General features: G+C 36.4%; 1 protein-coding gene across 2 annotated transcripts in view; it reads right to left on the bottom strand.

Moving 5' to 3' along the window:
• REV3L (REV3 like, DNA directed polymerase zeta catalytic subunit) overlaps positions 1-23,267 on the bottom strand; it is a 102,965-nt gene that overhangs the window by 41,570 nt on the left and 38,128 nt on the right. For both annotated transcript variants that reach the window (XM_015858599.2, XM_015858598.2), the window contains exons 2-12: positions 22,554-22,743; positions 18,989-19,063; positions 17,004-17,164; positions 13,881-13,977; positions 7,974-8,068; positions 7,284-7,388; positions 6,266-6,350; positions 6,032-6,180; positions 5,613-5,741; positions 4,246-4,480; positions 1,195-1,334 (exon numbers count right to left, since the gene is read on the bottom strand). In XM_015858599.2, coding sequence (XP_015714085.1) covers positions 1,195-1,334; positions 4,246-4,480; positions 5,613-5,741; positions 6,032-6,180; positions 6,266-6,350; positions 7,284-7,388; positions 7,974-8,068; positions 13,881-13,977; positions 17,004-17,164; positions 18,989-19,063; positions 22,554-22,743 — 1,461 coding nt within the window. The remainder of the gene's footprint in view (positions 1-1,194; positions 1,335-4,245; positions 4,481-5,612; positions 5,742-6,031; positions 6,181-6,265; positions 6,351-7,283; positions 7,389-7,973; positions 8,069-13,880; positions 13,978-17,003; positions 17,165-18,988; positions 19,064-22,553; positions 22,744-23,267) is intronic.

Here is a 23,267-nt window from a genome sequence, read left to right as displayed (position 1 = left end):
GAATGGTTCTGGTTGTCTATATAGTAAAATCATATAGTTCATTTTCTTCAAGATGGAATTGTTTATATTATTATATTAAGACATCTATATTTTATCTTCTGCTTGTTACTTTGTCAAATAGCTATAAGAGATACTAACTAATAGATAACTAGTAATGGATTACATCCCTTACCCTAAGAGCAAATGCAGCAATAGAAAATTAGGTACATACATGATCACCAACAAGATTTTTACACTACCCGATTTTTACTATGGATTAAGAAAAGGTTATATACAAAAATGACGCTAATCACAATTTAAAATTTTAAAGGTAATACAATGCCATTTAAACAAAGGACAACAATTACTGTTGATTACACCAAGAACAAAAATGAACTTAATACTGAGAAAATTCAGGATACAGACATATTTCCCCTTCCTCCGCAGTGGGTTCTGTGCATTTTTGATTTTTTGCTCTCTGTTTATAAATGTGAAATTATGAAGCTCGTCTAACAGAACAAATAACAACCTCTGCGTATTTGCCAAACCTCAGAACATGCCTTCTATTAACCAAAGCTATTTTGAACGGAGACAGCGGGTTGTAGAGATAGCAAAATATATCTTTATAGATTAATTTATTTTTATAGATTTTTGAAAGGCAGTTTCTTTTGCAGCAGTCTTGTACTGCATAATTTTAAGTCACGTTATTCCAGAACGTGATCAAGCAACCTGCTGAATGAGACACAGACTCAAAGGCTCTATGTACTTCAGCATGGGTGGTGCATATTTGCAAAGTAATGTTAATCATCTAAATTTACACAAACTACTGTTTACAACAAAATCACAGCAGGATAAATGGTCCTACAGAATCTTTAATTTCAGCACCAAATTTGCACAACAAATCATAACAGAAAAATAACCCTCACAACAAAGAATTCATCCACAAAACTAATTAAACAATACTGTTTTTTGAATCATTAGTACAATAGGAAATAAAGATCCTGGTAATTTACTGTGGGTGTTGAGATTAAAATATTGTTGACTTTTAAGGAAGATGTTAAAGGCCTGCTTCTGAAATCCACTGAAAAGAATTCCTCCTAGCTGAGACAAGAATCAAAGACATTCTGTATATCCAAGAATTAGCCAATTGATCTGAAGTCAAATTATGATTCAGGTAGCAATTCAACTCCCAAAGCTGTTTGTCTGTTTACTTACCACCATTTTCATCTGCAGTCCCATCCAGCTGAGGTATAGAGAGATTAGTTAGGAGCATATTGCTACCACTCCACTCCATTTCTTCCTCTGAAGACGAATCCTCTTCTGTTGAACTTCGATGCATAATTTTGCCGGCTGACCTACAGAAAATGAAGGAATCAAATAATGCAGAAAATACCAATAGAAAATAGGTAAATACCTTGAGCCATATGAGGCTAAGAGGCTGTGTAACTTGAGTGAGCAGAGTGAAATAAAAAATGTGTTATATTTGTATATAACCATGGGAGAGAAAGGTGAACCTGTGTGTGCAGCACACCTCTGTAGCAAAGGTGGATAGTTGCAACCTGGACTGTGACTGCAAGACTGCTGACAGTATTAGCAGCTGTGCAGCTGCATCTGGAGAACTGTGTTCAGTTTTGGGCTCAGGATAGACACCTATAAAAACTGGAGCAAATCCAGCTGAGGGTCACCAAGGTGACTTAGGGTAGGAACACATGACAAACTAGTGCTGCTCCAAAAAGTAATGTCTCCTATTTTATTATGTTGGCCCACAGCATCAGAGGCAGATGGTGGCGGTATGGGAGTAGGGGTTGAACCTTCCCAGCAATATTCCATCACATTTTGTTCCTGTTCAACAGATGGCAGCAGAGGGGCAGTCTGACAGAATGGCATCTGACAGGGAAGTGTGTATGAAGCAAAGGTGCGGAACTGAATTCCTCCATATGGAAAATTTGTACCTATTGACATTCCTCAATGCTGAGCATTCATGGAGACAAAGCAGTGGATATGAGTACAGTGAGGCAGTGGGTGGTGTGTTTCAACAATCTCACTGTTGTAGCAGCTGTGAAACAGTGGGTCACCTTCGCTGTGTATTTTTATGTGTGGCATGCAGGTTCTTGTTCATCACTAGCAAAAATTCATAGCTAATGGAGGTCACTATGTTAAAAATTAGTGCTTGGTAACTGAAAATTCCTCAATCAAATAGTCTCGTTGTGCTCTTTGAAGCTGTTGTAGTTTCCATGGAAATAAATAGGAGGCAATACTTCTTCGACCTACTTGTAAAGAAGGAAGAGGGATAAGGAAACAGGAAAAAAGCTCAGCCTTGAAAAAAAACTATGATCTTATTGTACTCATGAAATACTCAATGGGCAGACATAAAGAAGAAATCAGATTCAGGTGCCCATTGTGGTATGGAAGGGGGAAATGGACAGAGGGTTGCCTCGGGAAATCTTATGTATAAGGGAAGCATTCACGAGGATGTTCAAATACTGGAACATGTTGTCCATAAAGACTATGCAGTCTCTGTTCTTAGAAAAATTCCTAACTTGTTCAGCACCTTAACTCATCCCAGGCAACTGATCTATTCAACTCTGTTTTGATAAAGGAACTGGACTAGTCAACATTTAGATGCTTCTTCCGCCCTTGATTATGCTATGATTCTGTGCACAAAGCAAACCTTTGTCAACATCAGTAAACCAAGTCAGACTTGAGATGACTTCTGCAAAGAACAACTTGAATCACTTGCATTCAAGCCCAGCATCTAGATTCCGGGAAATTTTGTCTGACACAGCATGATACTGCCATATGGCTCTTCAAGAGCCAGTTCATGAACTTTTTTTCTCCCAGAAGAAATCAAAATGAAGCTGTCTAATTCAGTCACTAGGGTACTGTTACATCTTGACTTTTTTTGCATAATATATTATCTTAGTATATTATTAGATATAATGGAAGATTGCTGGATTCTCAATAACAGAAAAACGATAGAACATATGCACTAGGAAGCAGTAGAAATAGAAGGAACCACAAACAGAATTGGATCACATCCATCATGAAACTACAGCTGGCTCCCTGTGCATGATCAGAATTGTGCTGGAGTCAGAATTACCCACACTCTCTTCAGAAGTCAGTCCAAATTCTGAAAGGATCACAAATGGACCTGTAGAGATCTCCATGGGGTATCTATCACCTGTTATGTATTCCATAGTGCTTTCTGTCTGAGATGACAATGTAGGCATACACAACCAAGTTGTGTGAGTCATGAGCCAGCTCATCAAATCCGATGAGATTTAAGTTGGATTCTTTATTACATAAAAGCAGTTAATTGCTTCAGGATCCTACTTGACCTCAGAAATTGTATAGTTATGCCTACACAGAGCTGCACCCAAGCTAATAAATGCTGCAAGATATAGGAAAGTTTTACACAAAGATCAATGTTAAGAATTTTAGATGGAAAGTCCAACTTTCCTAACTACTGTGATAGATAAAAAATAAAAATAAAATCAAAAGGTCAAAGAAAAGTTGCTTTAGAAATGAAGTACCTCTAGAACTAGGAAACAAATGATCTAACTTCTGATTCCATTACAGCGCCTCTCGCTCACTGAATCATAGTATAATTATAATTTCTGATGTTGGAAAAAATCAAAATGTTATATCTGTTAAGTCCCTCATCTTTCAAGTAGAATTATAAATACCGGAAGGTCTGCCCGAAAAGCAAGGGTGAAGAAAAACTGAATATAGCTTCTTGCAAAAGCCATCAATGCAGACTGTACAAAAAGTCATTACAACCTGAGAAGAATTCAATAATTTTAACCTTGAAAATATTTAGGCTGCAACCTTTAACAGTCCAGCAAAGAGAGCAACATTCAAGCTTTGAGCATGGAAACAAATGGGTGCTCTTCTCAGGCTTCCATATCAGTCTTAATGAGAATATTCCTTAAACATTCACTTCAATGAAAGCTGTACATGCAGTGTACGAGATATTTTGGTACTATAATCATAGGTATTACTTTAACAAGAGTTTACTATTACAATTTCCACATCCAAGCTTGTAGGAAAAAAAGCATTACACATTTTTTCCTCAAACAGTAAACTAGAAGCTTAGGTCTAGCCACACTTAAACATTTCATCTACATCCACATATAAAACTAACAAGCTGCAGCATCAGCTGATTTTTCTAGTGCTATTAAAAGAGACTCCTCTACAAACCACATTAGCACGCCTAAACAGGAGGGTGAAAAAGGAAAGAATAAGTAAAGAAAATCACATACATACCTTCTTTTTGGCCCGGGTTCTTCAATGCAACTATCCCATCTTTGGGACATTATCAAGCTAAGTTCCATTTCCTCTTTCTCACACTGTGGCTCATTTTCTTCATCATCGCTGTTTTGAGAATTTCGACAGCTTCCAAGAGAACGATGGTGAGAGAGTGCTTTGTGATGCTCCATCTGATATCCATCACTCTCCAAACCAGCCAACACATCAATCATGGCCTCATCAGCACTGTCCACTGCAGAAAGAGCCCGCATAGACGATGTCTATATTTTGTGCTATTTGTTAACCACTACCTATAAGCTGCTCGTAAAACAAAACCCTGAACATTTAAAAATGTACTAATTTGCTACTATTCAAAGCAAGGTAGGCTAAAGAAACAAAGCTCTTCTTATAACTCTTTTTTTAGTTTTATTCTTATTTTGCAAGCTCTTTTTCTACAATACTAACCACCTCCACCTTTTTTTTTTTTTTTTTTTAATTATTCTTATTTCTGCCCTCCTGTTCCAAATGTAGTAGATTTAGTGGAAACACTTCTCTCTGCCTCCAACTTCCCATAGCTCCTAAAATTCAGTTTCACTCTCCCCTTATATATTCAAACTATGCATGTATCAGAAGTATTGGAGGCAAGGCGTTTTTCTATTTTTTCCTTTCCACACTTTGTAGCACCAGCTTAAGTGTGTACTAACACCATATCTTCTTATACAAACTACGTGTTTTTTGTCTCCTCTAAAGACCTTCCTCTACTTGAATTACTTCTACCTGAAGTAATTTTCCATTCAACTTGGCGAGGTTTTTTTTTAATTGTTTTCCCCTAATGCCACTTTTTTTTGCTGTCATGGTCTCCCTCCCTCTCTTTAATGTTTTATTCTTATAGCTTCTTTGCCTTCAACCATTCTTTTGTATCCATATATTTTGGGAAATATTTCTTCTTGCAGTTTGTCATTATCAGCCCATGGTAAATCTAGATAGCTGAACTTCTAAAAGTAGCTCACAAGTATGCTCTTTTGAAGACAAGGGACGGGCAGAATACCACTGACAGACAGTCAAAATCCCATTTAGTCTAATAGCTTTTGTCCTACAACTCAAATGCATAAGGAAGAGTAACATCCCACAGGAACTGCACTAAGCTGACCTATCAAGAGGACAGGATACTGAACCAGTAAGAGATTTAACTTCTACAAATACACTGTCCTGGTGAAATTATTAGAAAATCAGGTGTTTTTGCAGCAGCAGTGGAAGAGGTGAAGTTGCAGTTTGCTTGAAAACTCCCTGAGGTAACTTTCTTTCATGATCAGCAGTGTAAGTGAGCACAGTAGACTGTGGAAAAATAAAACAGCTGGAAGAAAAGCCATTCTGGTCATACTTACAAAAAACTGTAGTCTGACTCAGTTTTTGAGACAAACGATGAAAGCTCTGACTATTCTCCACAATGTTTAAAATGGCTTCTTCATTAATAAGTGCTTCCTCTTCTTTATCTGTATGCATCCTATTGGATTCTTTAGCAGAAGATCAAAAAAAAAAAAAAAAATAAAACTTCAAAGAGTCACAGACATCAATACACTAGGAAAGATTGTAGTTTAAATGGATTTTACTTTCAAGTCTGTTTCTGTTATTTGTTACAGCAATTTTAAAAAGGCTTACTCTAACATATAAGGCAATAAAGGCAAAACTAGCCTTCACTTTTTTTGAAGTGACAATCAGATCTTACTTGGCTGCTAATAACAAGCACAGACAGTGCACAACAGAGGTTTACAGTTAAGCAATTATAAGCCATTAAAATACTCACCTTTGTTCATCTTTTTATCTTCATGCACTTCTACCATATTCGCTGGCGTACACGGAAATGTTCCTGGAGAAAGTACCTCAGAATGTAGTGTTAGCTCAGCAGAGAACTCCTCTGATCCATTACTGTAGTCCACTGATCCTGACAACGTTCTAGTTAATTGAAAACCAGTTTTTAAACGCGTGCTTAAGGTTTGCACAAGGTATTTTTGTTTATGGCAAATGGCTAAACACTTACACAGAGAAGTCGTTTTGCTTGAGGATTTCTTTAAGTCTCTTCTGAAAATATTTTTCACTCTCTGTTGCTGGCACAAATCCACGGTCTTTAAAATTAAATATATATATATATTTGTTATTCACTTGTACTTGGACCTATCAACACAGAGAGGTAATTACTAATTCTATTAGGAGATGGCTCAAAGTGGAAGTGTCCACGAAGTGCCAAATTTGAGGGTTGATTTTTCAAGTGTATTTAAGCACTTTAAAATACTCCACACACTCCCACTGCTCTCATTTTCATTTCTAAGTATCAATGGCATTTAAAATCATATTGCAATTACATCAAAGTGAGCATTCAAGAAAAGACTATTTAATCAGTGAACAATTTTAAAACCCTGGTTTATGCAGCTTGAATAGCATTACACAGAAAAAAAAGAAAATCACAGGAAGAAAGCGGTCTGCCTAAGCCAGGAACACACCTCTTTCCTTCTTGCAATCTTCTGACTTGCTTGCCAAATATCATTCATATTTTAAAAGAAACAGGCCTAGGTTCTACAGAGAATAGCCTTGTTCAATATGCAATTAATCTGCAGAGCACAGTCTTTCCTGCATAATGAATTTTACATAAAAATAAGGGAATTCTCTATCCTATATAATTTTAATTTAACATCACCTTAGCTTTAATTCAAAGGAACTGGTCTTATGCATAAATATTATGGGAAGCTTCAGGATAAGAGATTTAATTTTGCTAGTATTTAAACATTTAAATATTTTTCATCATATAGTGTGAAATCTTAACAGTCATTATCATTCATTCAGCCTAGCACACTCTGCAGCAAATGGAATGCAATGTTTCGTATCTTTTCACACGGAATACAGGTAGTGGTCAATCAGTAAGCTTAGAAATGCAAGAGCACATCTAAGAAGTCCTGAAATTTGATACACTCATTTCATTTCTACCTTCTGCTTCTTTCCCATTTAAAGATTTTGAAAATCAGCTGCATAATATATATTTTTGGTTTTCTGTTTCTTTTTACCTTGAGAATCTGGTGTCTTAATCTGAGAAGATTCACATTTCTCTCTCCGTCTCTGCTTTTCATCTTCCCATATAGCTTGCAAACCAGGGTTTCTGCCAATCTGGGCTAAAGTACACAATAATACATGAAGGGAAGTCTGTAAGCATAACAAAATGCATTCTTTCCCCATATTAAAAAAGCCAAAAAAAAAACCAAACACCCTAACACACATCTATAACTCATGTCATTCTAACCTCTCATTATTTTTACTGCAATTCTTGCCTTCCTGAAGGATTCAGTGTTATGTAAAAGCTATGGCATACAATTCCTAGTTGTTTTCCAGATCTTTAACTGGTCTTCTAACCAAGTTTATGTATGTATGTATGTTTATGTGCATGAATATATACACACATAAAACCAACAACTTGATGTTGGTTTTTAACTTGTAGATCTGAAGCCTTCTGTAATCCATTAACAAGTCTTTTTTTTCTTACTGCTCAGAAATACGAACTGTTCTCAAAATATGCTTTCTTTAAGAGTTTATTCAATTTGTTTATTTATTTATCTTTTCACAAACCTTAGAAATGTAGAGATTAATAGTTTACTGACACTGAAATCTGGATTGTGTCTTAACTGAGCTCAATCCTACAAAAAGAAGACAATGCAGATGCTGTTATAAAATATTTATGTGGAAAGTTATTAATACTTCACCTTCAATATCCAGTTGATTTAAAATGTCAGCAGCTACTGCATCCACCTCCAATTCACAGGTACTTTGTGGCTCAACACCTTTCAACATTAAAGAACTATGACAACATAAACACAATAGGTTAATTTTATCAGTACGTTATTTTGAAACATGCACAATCACTGTTTTCTAACTGAACCAACATCAGGAGGGATAAAGGAATGAATACAGAATCACCACTTCTCATGTTCATCCACAAAGTCTTAAATGAATGTTCATACCCAAACCTAATTAGTTTACATAGTTTGATTCTTCAGTTGAAAGGGTTTTATTTGGTGTGAAGAAGAGTAAGGCTCACTGTGGCCTAAAAAGAGAATTTGCAAAAAATGATAGATACAGACTTAAAAATTCTGATAGAGATAGGACAGGAAGGAATGGTTTTAAACTAAAAGAGGAGACATGCAAGTTAGATGATAGATTCTTTACTCAGAGGTTGGTGAGGTGCTGGCACAGCTGCCCAGAGAAGCTGTGGGTGCCCCATTCCTGGAGGCATTTAAGGCCAGGTTGGATGGGCCCTGGGCAGCTGAGCTGGAGGGTGGCAGCTGTAGGCAACAGCAGGGTTTGGGACTGGGTGGGCTTTAAAATCCCTTCCAATCTGAGCCATTCCATGACACTAGGAAATAAACCCATTCAAAATTTTCAGGTAAAAAAAAATCCTTTCAACACTACTGAAAACTAAATTAGGCTATTATTTAACTAAAATAGACTCTTTATAGGATCCTTTGTATATATTTTACTATCTGGTGACTCAACATTTGCATACCTAAGTAACCTAACCTAACGTTTTGTTATACAAGCAAAATTCTGACTACTTACAAAACAGCCCATGCAAAGAGCTGTTTAGAGTCCATGTTGTAAATGAATTATCAAATGAACAACGTAGTCAAAAAGTAGCCTGGCAGAAGTTGTAAAGCATTTAGGTAGAATTCATTAACAGCTGAAAGACACAATTTGTTAACATGTGGCTACCAGCCTCCCTAGTCAACAGTACTGCTTCTGAGCAGTTGTAATAATTAAAAGAGTAGATCATGCAATTTCTACATCAAAGCAGCTCAGCCTTTTAGCTGAAGTGGACTGCCCATGACCTAATGCACACGTAAAAGACCACCCATTGTCACTGCTTCCTTTTCCTAGTGGTCACAATGTCAGCTGAGAAGCAAGTCCATAATATGATCAAAATGAATTCTTTCCACATCATGTACTTTGGATGCTCGTACTCAAACCATTCAGAGATTGTTTGCATTGCAGGCAACAGGACTTGCAGCAAGCTGAAACTTGCATTTTGATCACATAATCTGAAAGAGCTGCAAAACCACTGGGAAACAAGAATGAGGGAGGAGGCTGCAAGAACACTGCTGTTACTTACGCAAACATTCACAGCATGTCAGGAAAACATATGAAACAGCTGTATTTCTCATAATCCCAAATCAAACCACATATCTTGAGCAGCTCTAATGCTACAATCACCAGGTGAGAAGATAGCCTGAGGAAGTCAGACTATACCTAGACTTCAGTTAGTTGAGCATACAAACTACCGTGGGTGATTAGCAGTTAATATTTCTTGAAAGGCACTCAAAGTGCTCGGCTACATACATTGTCATATATATATATATATATATAGGCTAACAACTGGACTCATATCATATGGAGTTATTGTGCAAAAAGCAAGATAATATAAATGTAATCTGAAAAACACGAGCATCTAAGCTGTGTTTTGTAAAACAAAAACCAGAATTGCTTGCAAGGCACAACTTGGAATGTAGATGTACAAAAGACAGCTTTAGGTGAGAAGCACAGAAACTGAAACAACCTATCTCTACGAGAACAAAGTTTACTCTCCTGAAAAGCAAGATAAATCAAGGTTGCAGAACAACATGCTGCCATGACTAGGATACTAGAGATATACTTAAAATTCTTTTAAAACTCCTTTATATACCTGCACACAAAAGTGAAACACTAAAATACAAATGTAATGTATGTACACAGAAAAAGCTCCAAACCAATTACTTTGAAAACAAGAAGAGAAATGAAGGAGAATGGACCTTATTTTTTGAGGAAAGAAGTTTGTTGGCACTAACTGCTGCCATAATAACAAGATGAAAGCTCTGCTCAAAGACATTACTGAGCTTTGGTCCATTAGGTGCCAAGACACTGAATTAAAGCAAGAATCGACACAGTATTAAAAAATTATCCACTACAGTTTGCTACATTCAATGCCCTCAAAAATCCTGAAGGATGGGCATCGAGGTCAGTATCTCAATTCACCAACATTAATGACAGGGTAAGGGAATGAGTTCTGAGGTGACTGTCTCAGGTATTCATATTGTTAAACTGATGGCAGATATAAAATGAATCCCATAGATTCGCTAAAAGGTGTCATTCCACTCCACTGACAAAAACTCTACCCCTTCACATAATTATTTTAATATTCCATATTCTGTTCATGGAAGAAGATCTTTGTCTGCAGTATGTTCTGATGTCTTGAATAATATACATATTTAATTAAAGACCAAATGGCTACATAAAAACATGTATATTCTGACAAGTGAGAAAAGCAATTATGACAGCCAGAAATCTAGTAGAAATCTTTGACATTACATAACTGCTAGACTGCGTAATAGCGTAATGTGCCGTTTCCACATAAAATAGAGCTCAATAGCAGATCTAGGATTTATGGAAAAAAACACATCTCAAAAAACATCCTACCAATCATTCTGCTTTCAACAAACCACACCCAAGTGGGAGACCAGACCATGAGATTACTCCAAGTCTGATGTTTACTAGAAAGTTCCCACTGGAACCCATGGAAGTGTTTCATCATTTATTAACAGCTACCTGAGGAATAACATAAATGTGTCTCATATGAAGAGCTCCTCTTGTTAAAGGTATTGGATAGCACTATCAGGTTTAGGTGGCTAATGTCTATTTTTAGGTGGGCTTTATAAGTTCCGTGTTTGCTTACATCAGCATGCACTGTACCTAAAAACCTTATAACATCAGGGGTTCCCAGACACTACTGCCTTTGGACACTTGCTCACTTCATAACAGAACCACTCCAGAATTATATCTAAAAAAACTACTCCTGGCTTAGTGTAGCAAACTAACAGTATCAGCAAAAGATTAACCAGCAGCAAGACAGGAGATGGATGGAATATGCTGTTCTGGAAAAGTAGTAGAGTAGTAAGGTGCTATACAGTACTGAGGAGTGAGTTCAGTCACCAAGAAACTTTGGCACAGTTCTCAAATGTGTTTTTGAAATGAGGATTCATCACTGGCATTCACTACGCAACATGCTGTTAATGTTATATATAAAACTTTCAAATAGTATTTTGCCAATTACCAGACATCTTGCATCAGATTTCAACTATTTGCCATACTGTACCAGAAAAGTCAAGAAATGCCAGCTTGGTCAAAACAGAACTTGCTGTTTCTGAATGTACACAAAACCAACTCAACAGATATCATCATCATCATCTATACAAGACAGTCCTCTATAATATGTGGTCTCAAACAACATCTGACTGTCTTCCCTTCTGCTTTTTCTTGACAGTGAACAGGTGACACAAGCAGTAGAATATTTACAAGACACTCATATCTGATATAAACGAAGAACAAAGACTTCAGAGTTCAGTAATGACATGTAAGAGACACTCCAAGCACTGTTGGAAACAGCAGTCAAATGGTGAAAGACAGTAAATAAAAACCTTGTGCTGAGCAAGTCACAAAGCACTTAAATATTTAAACTTGAGCTCTTCAAGGCGACTGAATAATAAAATGAAGAGACTGTGCTGGGATGACAGAACAAAGAATACAAAACTATACACAGAAAAGTAATGTTTGGAATTAAGAATCTACAGAGAAGAAGGGGAAAAAAAGGCAGGACAGCTTTACGTGTATCTAGTAATGCTGCAGAATGCAAGAACAAAACCATGTGGAAAAAAATCTGAGATAATTTACCTTAGGTACCCAAGCTTTCCTTGGATAGACATCTCCTATACTACTGAGACCTCCCTCAGCAACGCTGATCATGACACTCACAGGCTAATTCAACTAACATAGGTGGAAGCTTTCAGAATTTTAAAGGAAATGAAGTAGGAAGGTAATCTGAAGGTGGGACAAACTACAATATGATTGTGATTACAAGAATATTCTTTTAAGTTGATGTCTCCTATAATTAATCCAGGAGAAATTATAAGAGGCTGAGGATTTCACATGGGTATAGCAAAAGTAAAATCACGAATGGAAAATAGTTTAGATTTGCTAGTTTGTGGTGGCAGGTATATCCTAGAGCACTTGGAACACAGTCATGATAGAAAACCTTTAATAAAATAATTCATTTTCTAGACAAAGGAACATCTGACACAATATCAAATGGGAAGCCATTTAAGCTGGAGGAGATATAAATTACTTCCTAAATTATTAAAGTGAGTAAAAAGCTGGCTAAAGGTAAAATTACTACTGGTTATAGGAAAAAGATATCAAGGTTGATAGAAAATTCTTAGCACTGAATATAGACAAGTTTGAGGACTGAATTTGTTTCACATCTCTTATATATTGTTGACAGGAAATCCAGGAGTGTACTAATAAAATGTGTTGATAAGGCAGGCTATTAGACATACTGCAGTCAGATCATAATATCATAAAACAAACTGTATAAGTGAGAACAAGAATAACAGAAATATGATGGAATTTAAAAATGGGATAGAGGATCCCATGTGATCTTATAAGGAATTCCAACTGGAAGTTTATCACTCAGATAAAAAGAGGAAAAATGTCTTGTATTAATAAATCCTAACACATGCTCTTTCTTATTAAAGTAAAGGCATTCCAAGTTGCAAACTGTAGGCTAGAAAAAAAGAAGAGCATAGAAGACAGACATGAAAATTCTAAGCCAAAATTCCTACATAGCTGCTGTTTGACATGGACAAACTGGATACGTTGGCAGCACACTTTTCATCATAGTTAAGGCTGATTACAAAAACAGAATCTGCAAACTGATGTGCAAGCATTCTCTATAATTATGTGGATTATTCTGAAAGTAATGCCTTCCATTTATTTCCATGGAAAGTACAACAGATACAAAGAGCACAACACTATTTAATAGAGCAAATTCTCAGCTACAAAATGCTGTTTTTCAACATAATCTACACCATTATTCACGTATTTTTGCTAGCGACAGGAGTCTGCATGCCACGCTTGTGAAGATCCACACTAGCACAGGTGACACACTGTCTCTGTTGCTACTGCTGAAACACAGCACCCACCACCTCACTGTGCTCACATCCACTGTATGGCTTCTGTAAACATTCAGAAAGTATCAATGAACATATACATACAGAAAAATGCCACTTTTTCTGCATGGAGGAATTCAACTCCACACCTTCGCTTCATACCCAGTTCCACGTCAGACACCACTGTGTCAGACCGCCCCTCTGCTGCCATCTGTTGCATGGTAACAACATGTAATGCAATACTGGTGGGAATGCTCAGTCTTTACTGTCATACCACCAACATCTGCCTCTGACACTGTGGGGCAGCTAACAAAATAGGAGGCACTACTTTTGGAACAGCCCTCCTATTGCATTGTTTAGCTTTTCATCAGAAGTCGTTTGCTAAAAACATATTTTCTAAGAAACAGAAAAACAGATTTTAAACATTGCTATTATTATCTCCTCGATAGGTTTCTACCAGCACTCATAAGAGATACATAGTCTCAGATGACCAAAATACAAAGCAACAAAATAATGATTTTCCATGTCACCTTTAAATATGGGACTGGACTGGAACCCCTTGGTAGTAAATACAAGTTGCTACTAATGAGCAAATACAGCATACATTTAAAAAAAAAAAAAAAAATTAGACATGCCAACCTTGGTATTTCATCTTCTTCCCATTCGATGAAAGAAGCACTGTTTGAATTTGCTGCAGAATTGATTCTGTGATGCTTACTGCCACCTGATGCATCACCTGGAAAGAAAAATAGTAGGAGAAATTACTTCATTTACGCTTCAAAAATTGCAGCTATTATTTAATACCATCAAAATGCTTCTGAAGAATAAATAACAACTGCATGATATTGGCTTCAAAAGTCATCGAAACGACTTGACTTTCTTAATTATATGTAGACATCTTAACCTAAATTCTAATCTTTTTCTTTGAGCAAGTTAGTATAGCATGCTTACTTAGTCTTAGGTAAAACTCGGGATTCTCAAGTGTCTGGGTCCTCAGGTCAGATCCCAGTGAAAAACAGAAGCCAAAGTAAATAACAAATTCTGCTTCACACTTTTTGTCTTTCTTATCCATTAATGTGTTTGGAATATACACAATATATGCGTGGCCAGATACAGTAGCAGTTAAATAGAAACCTATGGGGAAGGTAGATGTTGTCTGATTTACCACCTCCTTTGTGGTCTCCTTCTGAAACCTTCACTCTTCAGAAGGACAAGCAAACACATACACAGGTTGTGGCATAAGAAAGGAAAAAAGCCTATGAATGGAGATAGCTCATTTAGCAGAAAAGCCATGAATTATAGTGTTAACACAGAACTAACTGGGAAACACTATGGCAAAAATGCCTTAGAAACTCTAAGTCTATTGGACTGAATAGCTGTGTGTCAAAAGGACAGCATAACGGCAGCTAGGGAAGTCTGTAAGTTAACAGGGAAATTTCACCAACAACATACTTTGACTTTTGAAAATCATAAGCATTTCAAACACCAGAGCAGTTTTATCATATTAGAAGTATTTGAATAGATCTAAAAAATGAAGCTCAGCTTCCCCTATCAGTTTGTTTATTCCTTCAGTAGTGTTAATCAAATGGATGGAGATTTAACAACACTTAATATCTCCTTTGCTTGACGGGAAGATTTTTAACACTGACGCACTAAGATCCTTTAGAGTCATACTATAGAACATTCGACTTCTGAAAAGGAATAAAAGTAATAAAGTTTTACTTGGACATGGTGCACAAATGCAGCCCTATTCCTTATTATCTGCTAAGAGAAGGACTTGAACTAAAGAGGAACTTCTGTGTCTTCTGGATGCAAGCTACCGAGGGCAGGGTATTCTCATTACTAAAAATTTACCTGCTGATCTTTCTCAGTCTTAGAATCTGTCTGCCCACCTCCATGACAAACATAGCTATGGAAATGGGTATTCTAATGCTGACTACTTATATCTAGCAACAGATTTATTATTGAATTTTACATTCCTTACCAATATGATTTTTACATCTTCTACAAGGGAAGTTAAGTATGCTGTATTTATTTTGGCAAAAGCTTATACTGAAATCTATGAAAAAGAAACATATGGTACAAGCGACAGCTGACTAAAATAAATGTGGTAAGCGTGCCAGCCATAAGCAGAGGCTGTGCTTTCTTCACCAGCTTGACAGGTCTTGGCTTGGATCTTCCTAGGTCTGTTGTGCAAGGGCTAGTCACTCAACAGCACTGCCTCTATATGTTGTACCCCTCTGTCTTTAAGTAGCTGTGCTAGGACTAGTATAGATAGTAATCTCCTGCCTGGGACCTACAACAGATTGAAGCATGTGTGATGTGGAGCCACTCAAAATGGTATTAATCTAGCTAGGAGTACTCCTTCTATTATCTGTCAAAACAGTCTGTCGGGTTCTTGCTTTTACCCTCTTCATTTTCTGAACTGCAAGAACTTTTAAAGTTGTGGAATCATAGAACCACAGAACAGCTTGGGTTGAAAAGGACCACAATGATCATATGGTTTCACCCCTTCGCTATGTGCAGGACCACCAACCACCAGATCAGGCTGCCCAGAGCCACATCCAGCCTGGCCTTGAATGCCTCCAGGGATGGGGCATCCACAGCCTCCTTGGGCAACCTGTTCCAGTGCATCACCACCTCTGTGTGAAAAACTTCCTCTTAATCTCTAACCTAAACCTCCCATCTCAGTTTAAAACCATTTCCCCTTGTCATATCACTATCCACCCCCATAAACAGCCATTTCCCTTCTTGCTTGTAAGCTGCCTTCAAGTACTGGAAAGCCACAGTGAGGTCTCCCCGGAGCGTTCTCTCTCCAAGCTAAACAAGCCCAGTCCTCTCAACCTTTCCTCATAGGAGTGGAGCTCCAGTGATCTCAGCCCCTGCCTCTGCTCCAACCCATTCTCTTCAACGGAAGTAACTATTCAGTACCATTAGATTGCATGTTTCCACAAGACTACTACATGGTGTACCCGACTAAATCTCAGGACGGAAGGTCCTGAAGATGCTTGTCTCTGAGTTTTATTTTCTACAGTTATGATGCAAGTGTAACCTACTGTTTTGCATGGAAAGAGTGTTTTCTTTAGACGTTATGAAATAACATCTTTATACTTTAGAGCATTTATGTAACACTATGTATGTTCCTACCAATCTTCAGTTTCACCTTAGTGCATATATTCAAAAAGTCAAATTATTTTTGAAAATGAAAATTAAAAATATCTTCTTTGCTCAGGCATTGATATTTCACATTTCAGCACTGAGTAAATGACCTTAGTACAAACAGAAGCATTCAGTTAAAAACAGTGGAGCATTACAGGATTCTAGCTAGACTGTAAATGCATTACTACAGCAAAAATGAATGAAATAGGTGTAGGGATAAAGTACAAATATCAATACAATTAAAGCAACACGATTATTATGCTATCTCTCATGTAAATTCAAGTAAATACCATATCATAAAAGAATAATTTTATTTTCTAATGCCTAACTGGAAAGCCATGTGAATACCTTGTGAAAAATGGTCAAAAGCACAATGCTGACAAAACATGGTTTTTTATAAAGAGTATCACATTTTCCACAACACCAATACACAGTCACCAAAGGGAAAATCGATGAAAAGCTACATATAGATTTAATTTTGACATGGAAGACAAACTAAAAGGAAACAAGGTGTGATACCCATTTAACCCAAATGTTAAAAAAAAATAATTGTAATCTTTAGCCCTCAAAACAATTATTTAGTCATAAGAAAAAACTCCTTACTTTTTCTCCTTGCCTTTCTGAATTTGACAGCAGCCAGGTTTATTAAATTCATTCCATATAAGTTGTAATCTATGAAGAGTTGAAGGAGGTAGGGAATATGGGCTTCGTGAGGCTGGTAAGATTTGTTCATTATGGCTCCACCTTGCAGAAGCTCACATACTCTAAAATTAAAAATAAATTAGAACATAATACTGCAATTGTTTCCAGTACAAAAATGCTGTTGTTTCATTTTATCAAAATATAAAATATACTAAAATATAAAGCATTTATAAAGGAAAGTACAAAATACGAAGTGTGTATTTGCTTTGGTTGTATTTTTAACTTAAAAACTTTATATTCACAACAACGGATTCCCCAAAATGTTGCCTCTTAATAATGAACAGTGAATGTTAATCCTGTAAATCTCAGCTTAAACAAACAAAAAGGCCAGACCAGAAAAAAAAAAAAAAACAAAAACAAAACCAAAACCAACCACCCAAAGAAAAAAATCATACTATGTCCTATCTTTGCAGCACATCCTAAGCTGATATAGTCCATGGAAACTCTTTTACAGAACCACCACGGCATATGTATGCCTGCAAACCGGTAATAATTTCAAATCTCCCTCCAGTTTTCCCAGGCCTATTTATGAAGAAGTTCTGCATTGTTTTAAAGTTTCATACTGTACATAAAGAAGCAGCACTTAAATAGTTTCTGTGAAGCACAGTAAGTCTGCTGTTTTAAACACCTGCACATTAAAAAGCAATTGCAGGTATTTCCATAATTACAAATAAGTGCAATAAATTTATCTCAAAATAGTCTGATATTTCTAAATCAAAGAACAACACTAAGTATTTCTGAATGCAAGAAATAAGATTAAAACAAGAAAGTTTTATCTTGAAAGACTAAGGGAATAAACTATGTGAAAAGTCAATTCTTTTTTTGGGTAGAAGTAATTCAAACACGAGAATCTCCAAAAATCCAAATTGTCACCTAACTATCACCAAGTCATACATGTACAGACTACTTTAAGATGGAAATTCACCATTATGCAGGACTGTACAGGCCATCATTAAAAAAGTTATGAGGGGTAATAATATGCAATTAAGGATTTCAGTTTATGCTGAAGAAATAATTCCTCTCTATTTATCACTGTCGCAGTCATTGCAGTAAACTCAGGAACTCTGAGAACCAAGCACTATGCTTTCATTTAATAGGGCACTACAGAAACTGTTAAAAAACAAACAAACAAACAAACAGCTATTTGGTTTTGAAGTTCCCTGAATGGGCACTGGAACCTAAAATGTGAAAACTAACAAAATCCACTTCATATGTCACAGAATCATATAATCGAATGGTTTGGGTTGGAAGGGACCTTTAAAATCATCTTGTTCCAACCCCCCTGCTATAGGCAGGGACACCTCCCTCTTAACCAGGTTGCTCACAGCCTCATCCAGCCAGGGAGGGGGCATTCACAGCTTAAGAGCCATGACTTTCTCAGCCTGTCCTCGCAGGGGAAGTGCTATGGCCCTCTGATCATCTTTATGGCCATCCTCTGGACCTGATCTAAAAACTCCATATCCTTCTGTGCTGGGGTGCCCAGAACTGGACACAGCACTCCAGGTGGGGGCTCACGAGAGAAAGCATGAAAGAGTACTACATATAAAATAGAACTACGTTGTTTTTGTTAATGTTTTCTATTTGTTAATTGTTTTCTATATGAAAAATAAAACAATGTGGATGTGTTCAAGTACATAAAAATCACAGTTAATACAAGATAACTGAAGGCATGTATAATTTGATCCTATTTTGTAAACATGTGACTCCTTTAAAAATATTGTTACTGACATACTTAAAACTAGTAATTTTCCTACTGTTTTGAAAAGATTGGAGACTACTTCTATTACTTCTACTGTTACAATGCACACAAATCTCGCTCCAAAAATTACTTTTTCCATTCTAGATACCAGGAAATCAGCCAAAACTTTGTGTCACTGTATCCTTACCTTTTTACCATTGCAGGATTGTAAAGATAGATCTTCATGAACTGTCTCTCCTTCTCATGGTAACCATAAAAAGGCCTGGAGAGAAAGAAGTAAACTAGCCAGTTAAGTGGTGGCCTTTATTCAACTGCAATTTACCATGAAGCATATGAAAAGCCAGAAGAAAAAACACAGATGAACAGCACACATATCCAGAAAAATGAAAATTCCAAGAATCACGCCAAAAATCATTATTCTCCAAAATGTATTTCTTAATAACATGTTTTCATTCCATTTCAAAACCTGAAGTGCTTCTGGTGCGCATGACAATTCTTTACAAACAGATTCTACAGAATCTCAACCATTATTATTATACACAATTAAAAACACAATGCATTACCGAACAGAAACATGGTACACATACCCTCTCATGCCCTCAGTGGGGTCAGATGTGGAACACATACACATTTGAAGGTGTGTATTCACACCTTCAAAGAGAGGAAGGCAAAGTAAAAATAGAAAAAAAGAATGCAGATGTCTGGGGTAAGACAGGGCTATACTGCACACTTTGCATTAGAGATTTCAGTCTAATTTACATAGGTGGATTCAACAAGAAGCTCCTGTCATTGGTCACAGGTCTGCTAGAAATGGTAAGATCACAAGATGACTGTTAATGCTGACATCCATTTTCTGATTGACTAATTTCAATTATTTTCCACATTATTTGGTGAAGTGACAAGAACTCAAAACTACAGATGAAGAAAAGGGGATTACCACATTACTACACAATGTTAAAGATAAAAACAATAGGCTCTATGCATGTCAAATTACCTAAAACCTAAAAGGTTCACTTAAGCACTTCTGTCTTAGCACTGTTTCTCACCTTCCTCATATGTAAACACACTGATGCCACACCATCATAATAGTACTTTCATTAAATTTATTAGCACTGGACTGCTTCAAAAACAGTGTTCAGCTCTTCTGAGAAACGCTGTAACAAATTCACTGAGGACATTAATTTCACAGATCAGGTGTAAATGAGTAAATATCAGCTGTGTAATATAAATAACTGAACAATGAGAGCAGCTTAAAAGAATGAATAGCTGCCCCTTTTCAGTGATTACTAGTCATCTCGTGCACTAAATGAGGCATGAATCCTGAAGAAAATAGGATTTGAGAATGCAATTAAAGAATACATGTCATAATGAATATGTCAAGGCTAAGCTGAGGCTGTGCAGGCAATATTAATTTTGGTATTACTTGACTGAATTACTGACTTTTCAGCATCAAGAACGCTAATCTAATCTAACATGCTTGTAATACAGCATGTTAAGGAAACAGGCCATAATTCAATACATTGGGTGAATGCAAGAAGTCTACAGTTCACAGCAATAATGACTGAAGTCAACAGAACTCCCAATATGCACATATTCAATTGTTACTTATACAAAATATTATTAAAAAGTTGAGTTTCCATGTTTAAAAAAAAAGTAATAAGAAGGTTTTCAGTCCTAAATTAAATGCAGACTCAACAATGCAGATGATCTTTATGTGATCATACACTGTATGTGATAGGAAATGCTTAGATCTGCATGGTTTAGTAGGGACATATTGGCAGTAGGCGGACTATTGGACTAGATGATCTTGGAGGTCTTTTCCAACTTTGGTGATTCTATAATTCTGTGAAATACACACACATTCAGAGCGAACTGTTTAAAAGTTGTTTATGGTATTAAAACTGAGGTTCGCTGAAGCAACATAACTGAAACTGTTATGCTGAAAAAGAGGAAATGAGATCTTGTATGATGAAGCAATCTCTCATATAAATAGTAATAAACTTAATGATAGTTTATATACATACAATGAGGTATAATGGCTCAGTACACTGTTGGTAAGTAAATTAAGAACAATTTGTTTGAAGTTAGCACTTGCAATGCAATGGATCCATACTTACATTGACATCAAAGCCCATAAAGTAATATTTACAACATTTACAAAGTAAGATACGAAATCCTACTTTAACTTCACAAAAAGGGCCTTTGCTAAGCTTGGAAGCTAACATAGCAAATATCCTATTATACCTGTAAGGGCTTAGAGAACAGCTTTCCTACTAATAAAGAGAAAAATGGGTAGGATATCTCCAAGATTTAAAGAAAAACAGGCTTCTCAACACAGAGATACTTTAACATCTACAACCAAAACCTAATTTCAGTTAGAACAGAAAAAAAAACATTTCTGTCACTACACAAGAATGTCTATCTTACCAGGTAAAAGATCATGGTGTGTTACAATTTCTCTTAGGGGCATTCCCTTAGCCTCTTATGCAAGGAAATAAAATACATCCAACAGTCTTTCCAATGCTTCTCTGAAGTAAAGAGCATGTGATTTTCAGTAAAGACTGCTTTGAAACTCTAAGGCAAAACAGGTGAAAAAAGGGCAGGCTGCTACTCGGTTTGTTGTGTTCTCACTGATTCAAGGAGGAAAGACTGCCTTGAGCAGGTTAATCCATCCAGGCTACATTGTTAAGATGAACAGCTATGCCAGTATTCATACAGCTTTCAGAAAAAAAGGAGAAATGAAGAAAAAACATGGCAGGATAGCATTCCTGCTATTGCATAAACAAGTCCTGATTAATAGCAAAAAAAAAATACTGTTGTCACTTTGCCAGCAGTACTTAGAAGACGGCACTACAATTGGCTGGGAACAGAAAGATTTTCTTCCCAAACCTAACATTTAGAAAGGACGTATTTCAAAAGACCATAAAAAAAAAAAAAAAGAAAAGAAAAAAAAAAGGAAGAGGTAGCGCTGCATTGTACTGAAAATTAGCATTTACATTGTTTCACAGGTGAAAAATTTAATGCATATACAAACCCTGTTCCTTCAGGACAGCTTCCTATTATTCACCATGATTTGACACATTTTACAATCCTTGCTTATGCCAGTCACATAAAAATCGATCAAGAGAATCCTTAAAATGTTAACATTCAGTAATAATACATATAAAGCTACACCAAATAAAAACAGAACATTCAGCTTGACAGATAAGTGAGTAATGTTGAAGACCTGGTTCATGCCCTGAGCTGCCAGAAGGATCAATGTAAAACATGACCTGACAGTCCCATGATGGACCTTCTAGAGGTGCCATCTTAGACTACTGATACATAAAAACAAAGAAGACCTACAGGTAGACTCCTGCAAGACATGTCTGGTAACAGGGTACTTAGAATTACCCAGACAGGTAGAAAATGATGTTGGGAACATACTGATATGGTAGCAGAGGCAGAAAAATACTCAAAAGAACAGAGCTGGAAAACAATAGGCAGTAGGATCCAATTTAGTTACCAAATGTTTGAGTCAAGTATAACTGTTGATTATGTTGGATCAAAGCAAGTGAAAAGAGTATTTAATAGTTGTGCAGGCCTGTATGAAGGCAGACAGAGAAGAAAAGGGGAAAAAAAAAAAAAAAAAAAAGGAATAAATAGAAAGGAAGAGCCCATAGTCCCTTAAGACCATGCCAAGTGTTTCTAAATAGAACTGCAGAAAGCACTTCAAAACAAGTTAAAAAATAATCTTAACAGGTCATACTTACATTCCAGATACTAATGACACTTTGAAAACATGTTGAATAGTAGAAGACGGATTGCCTAAAGCAACATTAAGTGCTCTGTCAATGCTGAATGCCACTTGGCGGAGATAGTGCTCTGGATTCTGACCAAAACCATCATATGGTACATAGAGGTAAGGAAAGACACCATGCAAGTGGAGACACGTCTTCTGACCTACAAAGAGAAGGCAAAAATTTATTTTCTAATGACATATTTATTTAATTAGTCACAGAATTTGAACATTTTCAGGCTATTTTCAAGTTCTGCAAGTTCTGGATAAACTGATGAAATAAGAGATCCAATTAATACAAAAGGTACCGATTCTCACATTTGATTTATTGATTTATTGATTATTGATTAAAGCAATAAAGGACAAGATTAGATGACATAATGACAAATTATGTTGTAATCTAAACATGATCCTAACAATTTTCTTTATGATGAGACAACACCACTCTGAAAATAACTTTGCATAGTGATTTAGTGTTGGATGGTTTAACACCCGTCATAAGTCTTCAAGACTTATCACTGGTCAATGAAAAAGGTTCACAGAAAACTAACGTGTGTAAGCACACATTCAGCAGCTCCCACCCCACTGTACAAAGTATATAAGTCTGTATTTTATCTAGGTAGGCACTTTGCATGGAGACAGCACAGCAGTGCCCAAAGGCAATGCTTTAATCAACCATGAGATAAAC

This window comes from Coturnix japonica, chromosome 3 (genome assembly GCF_001577835.2).
Source record: "Coturnix japonica isolate 7356 chromosome 3, Coturnix japonica 2.1, whole genome shotgun sequence".
In the NCBI taxonomy this organism is placed as follows: domain Eukaryota; kingdom Metazoa; phylum Chordata; class Aves; order Galliformes; family Phasianidae; genus Coturnix; species Coturnix japonica.
This window is presented reverse-complemented; position numbering and strand designations above follow the sequence as displayed.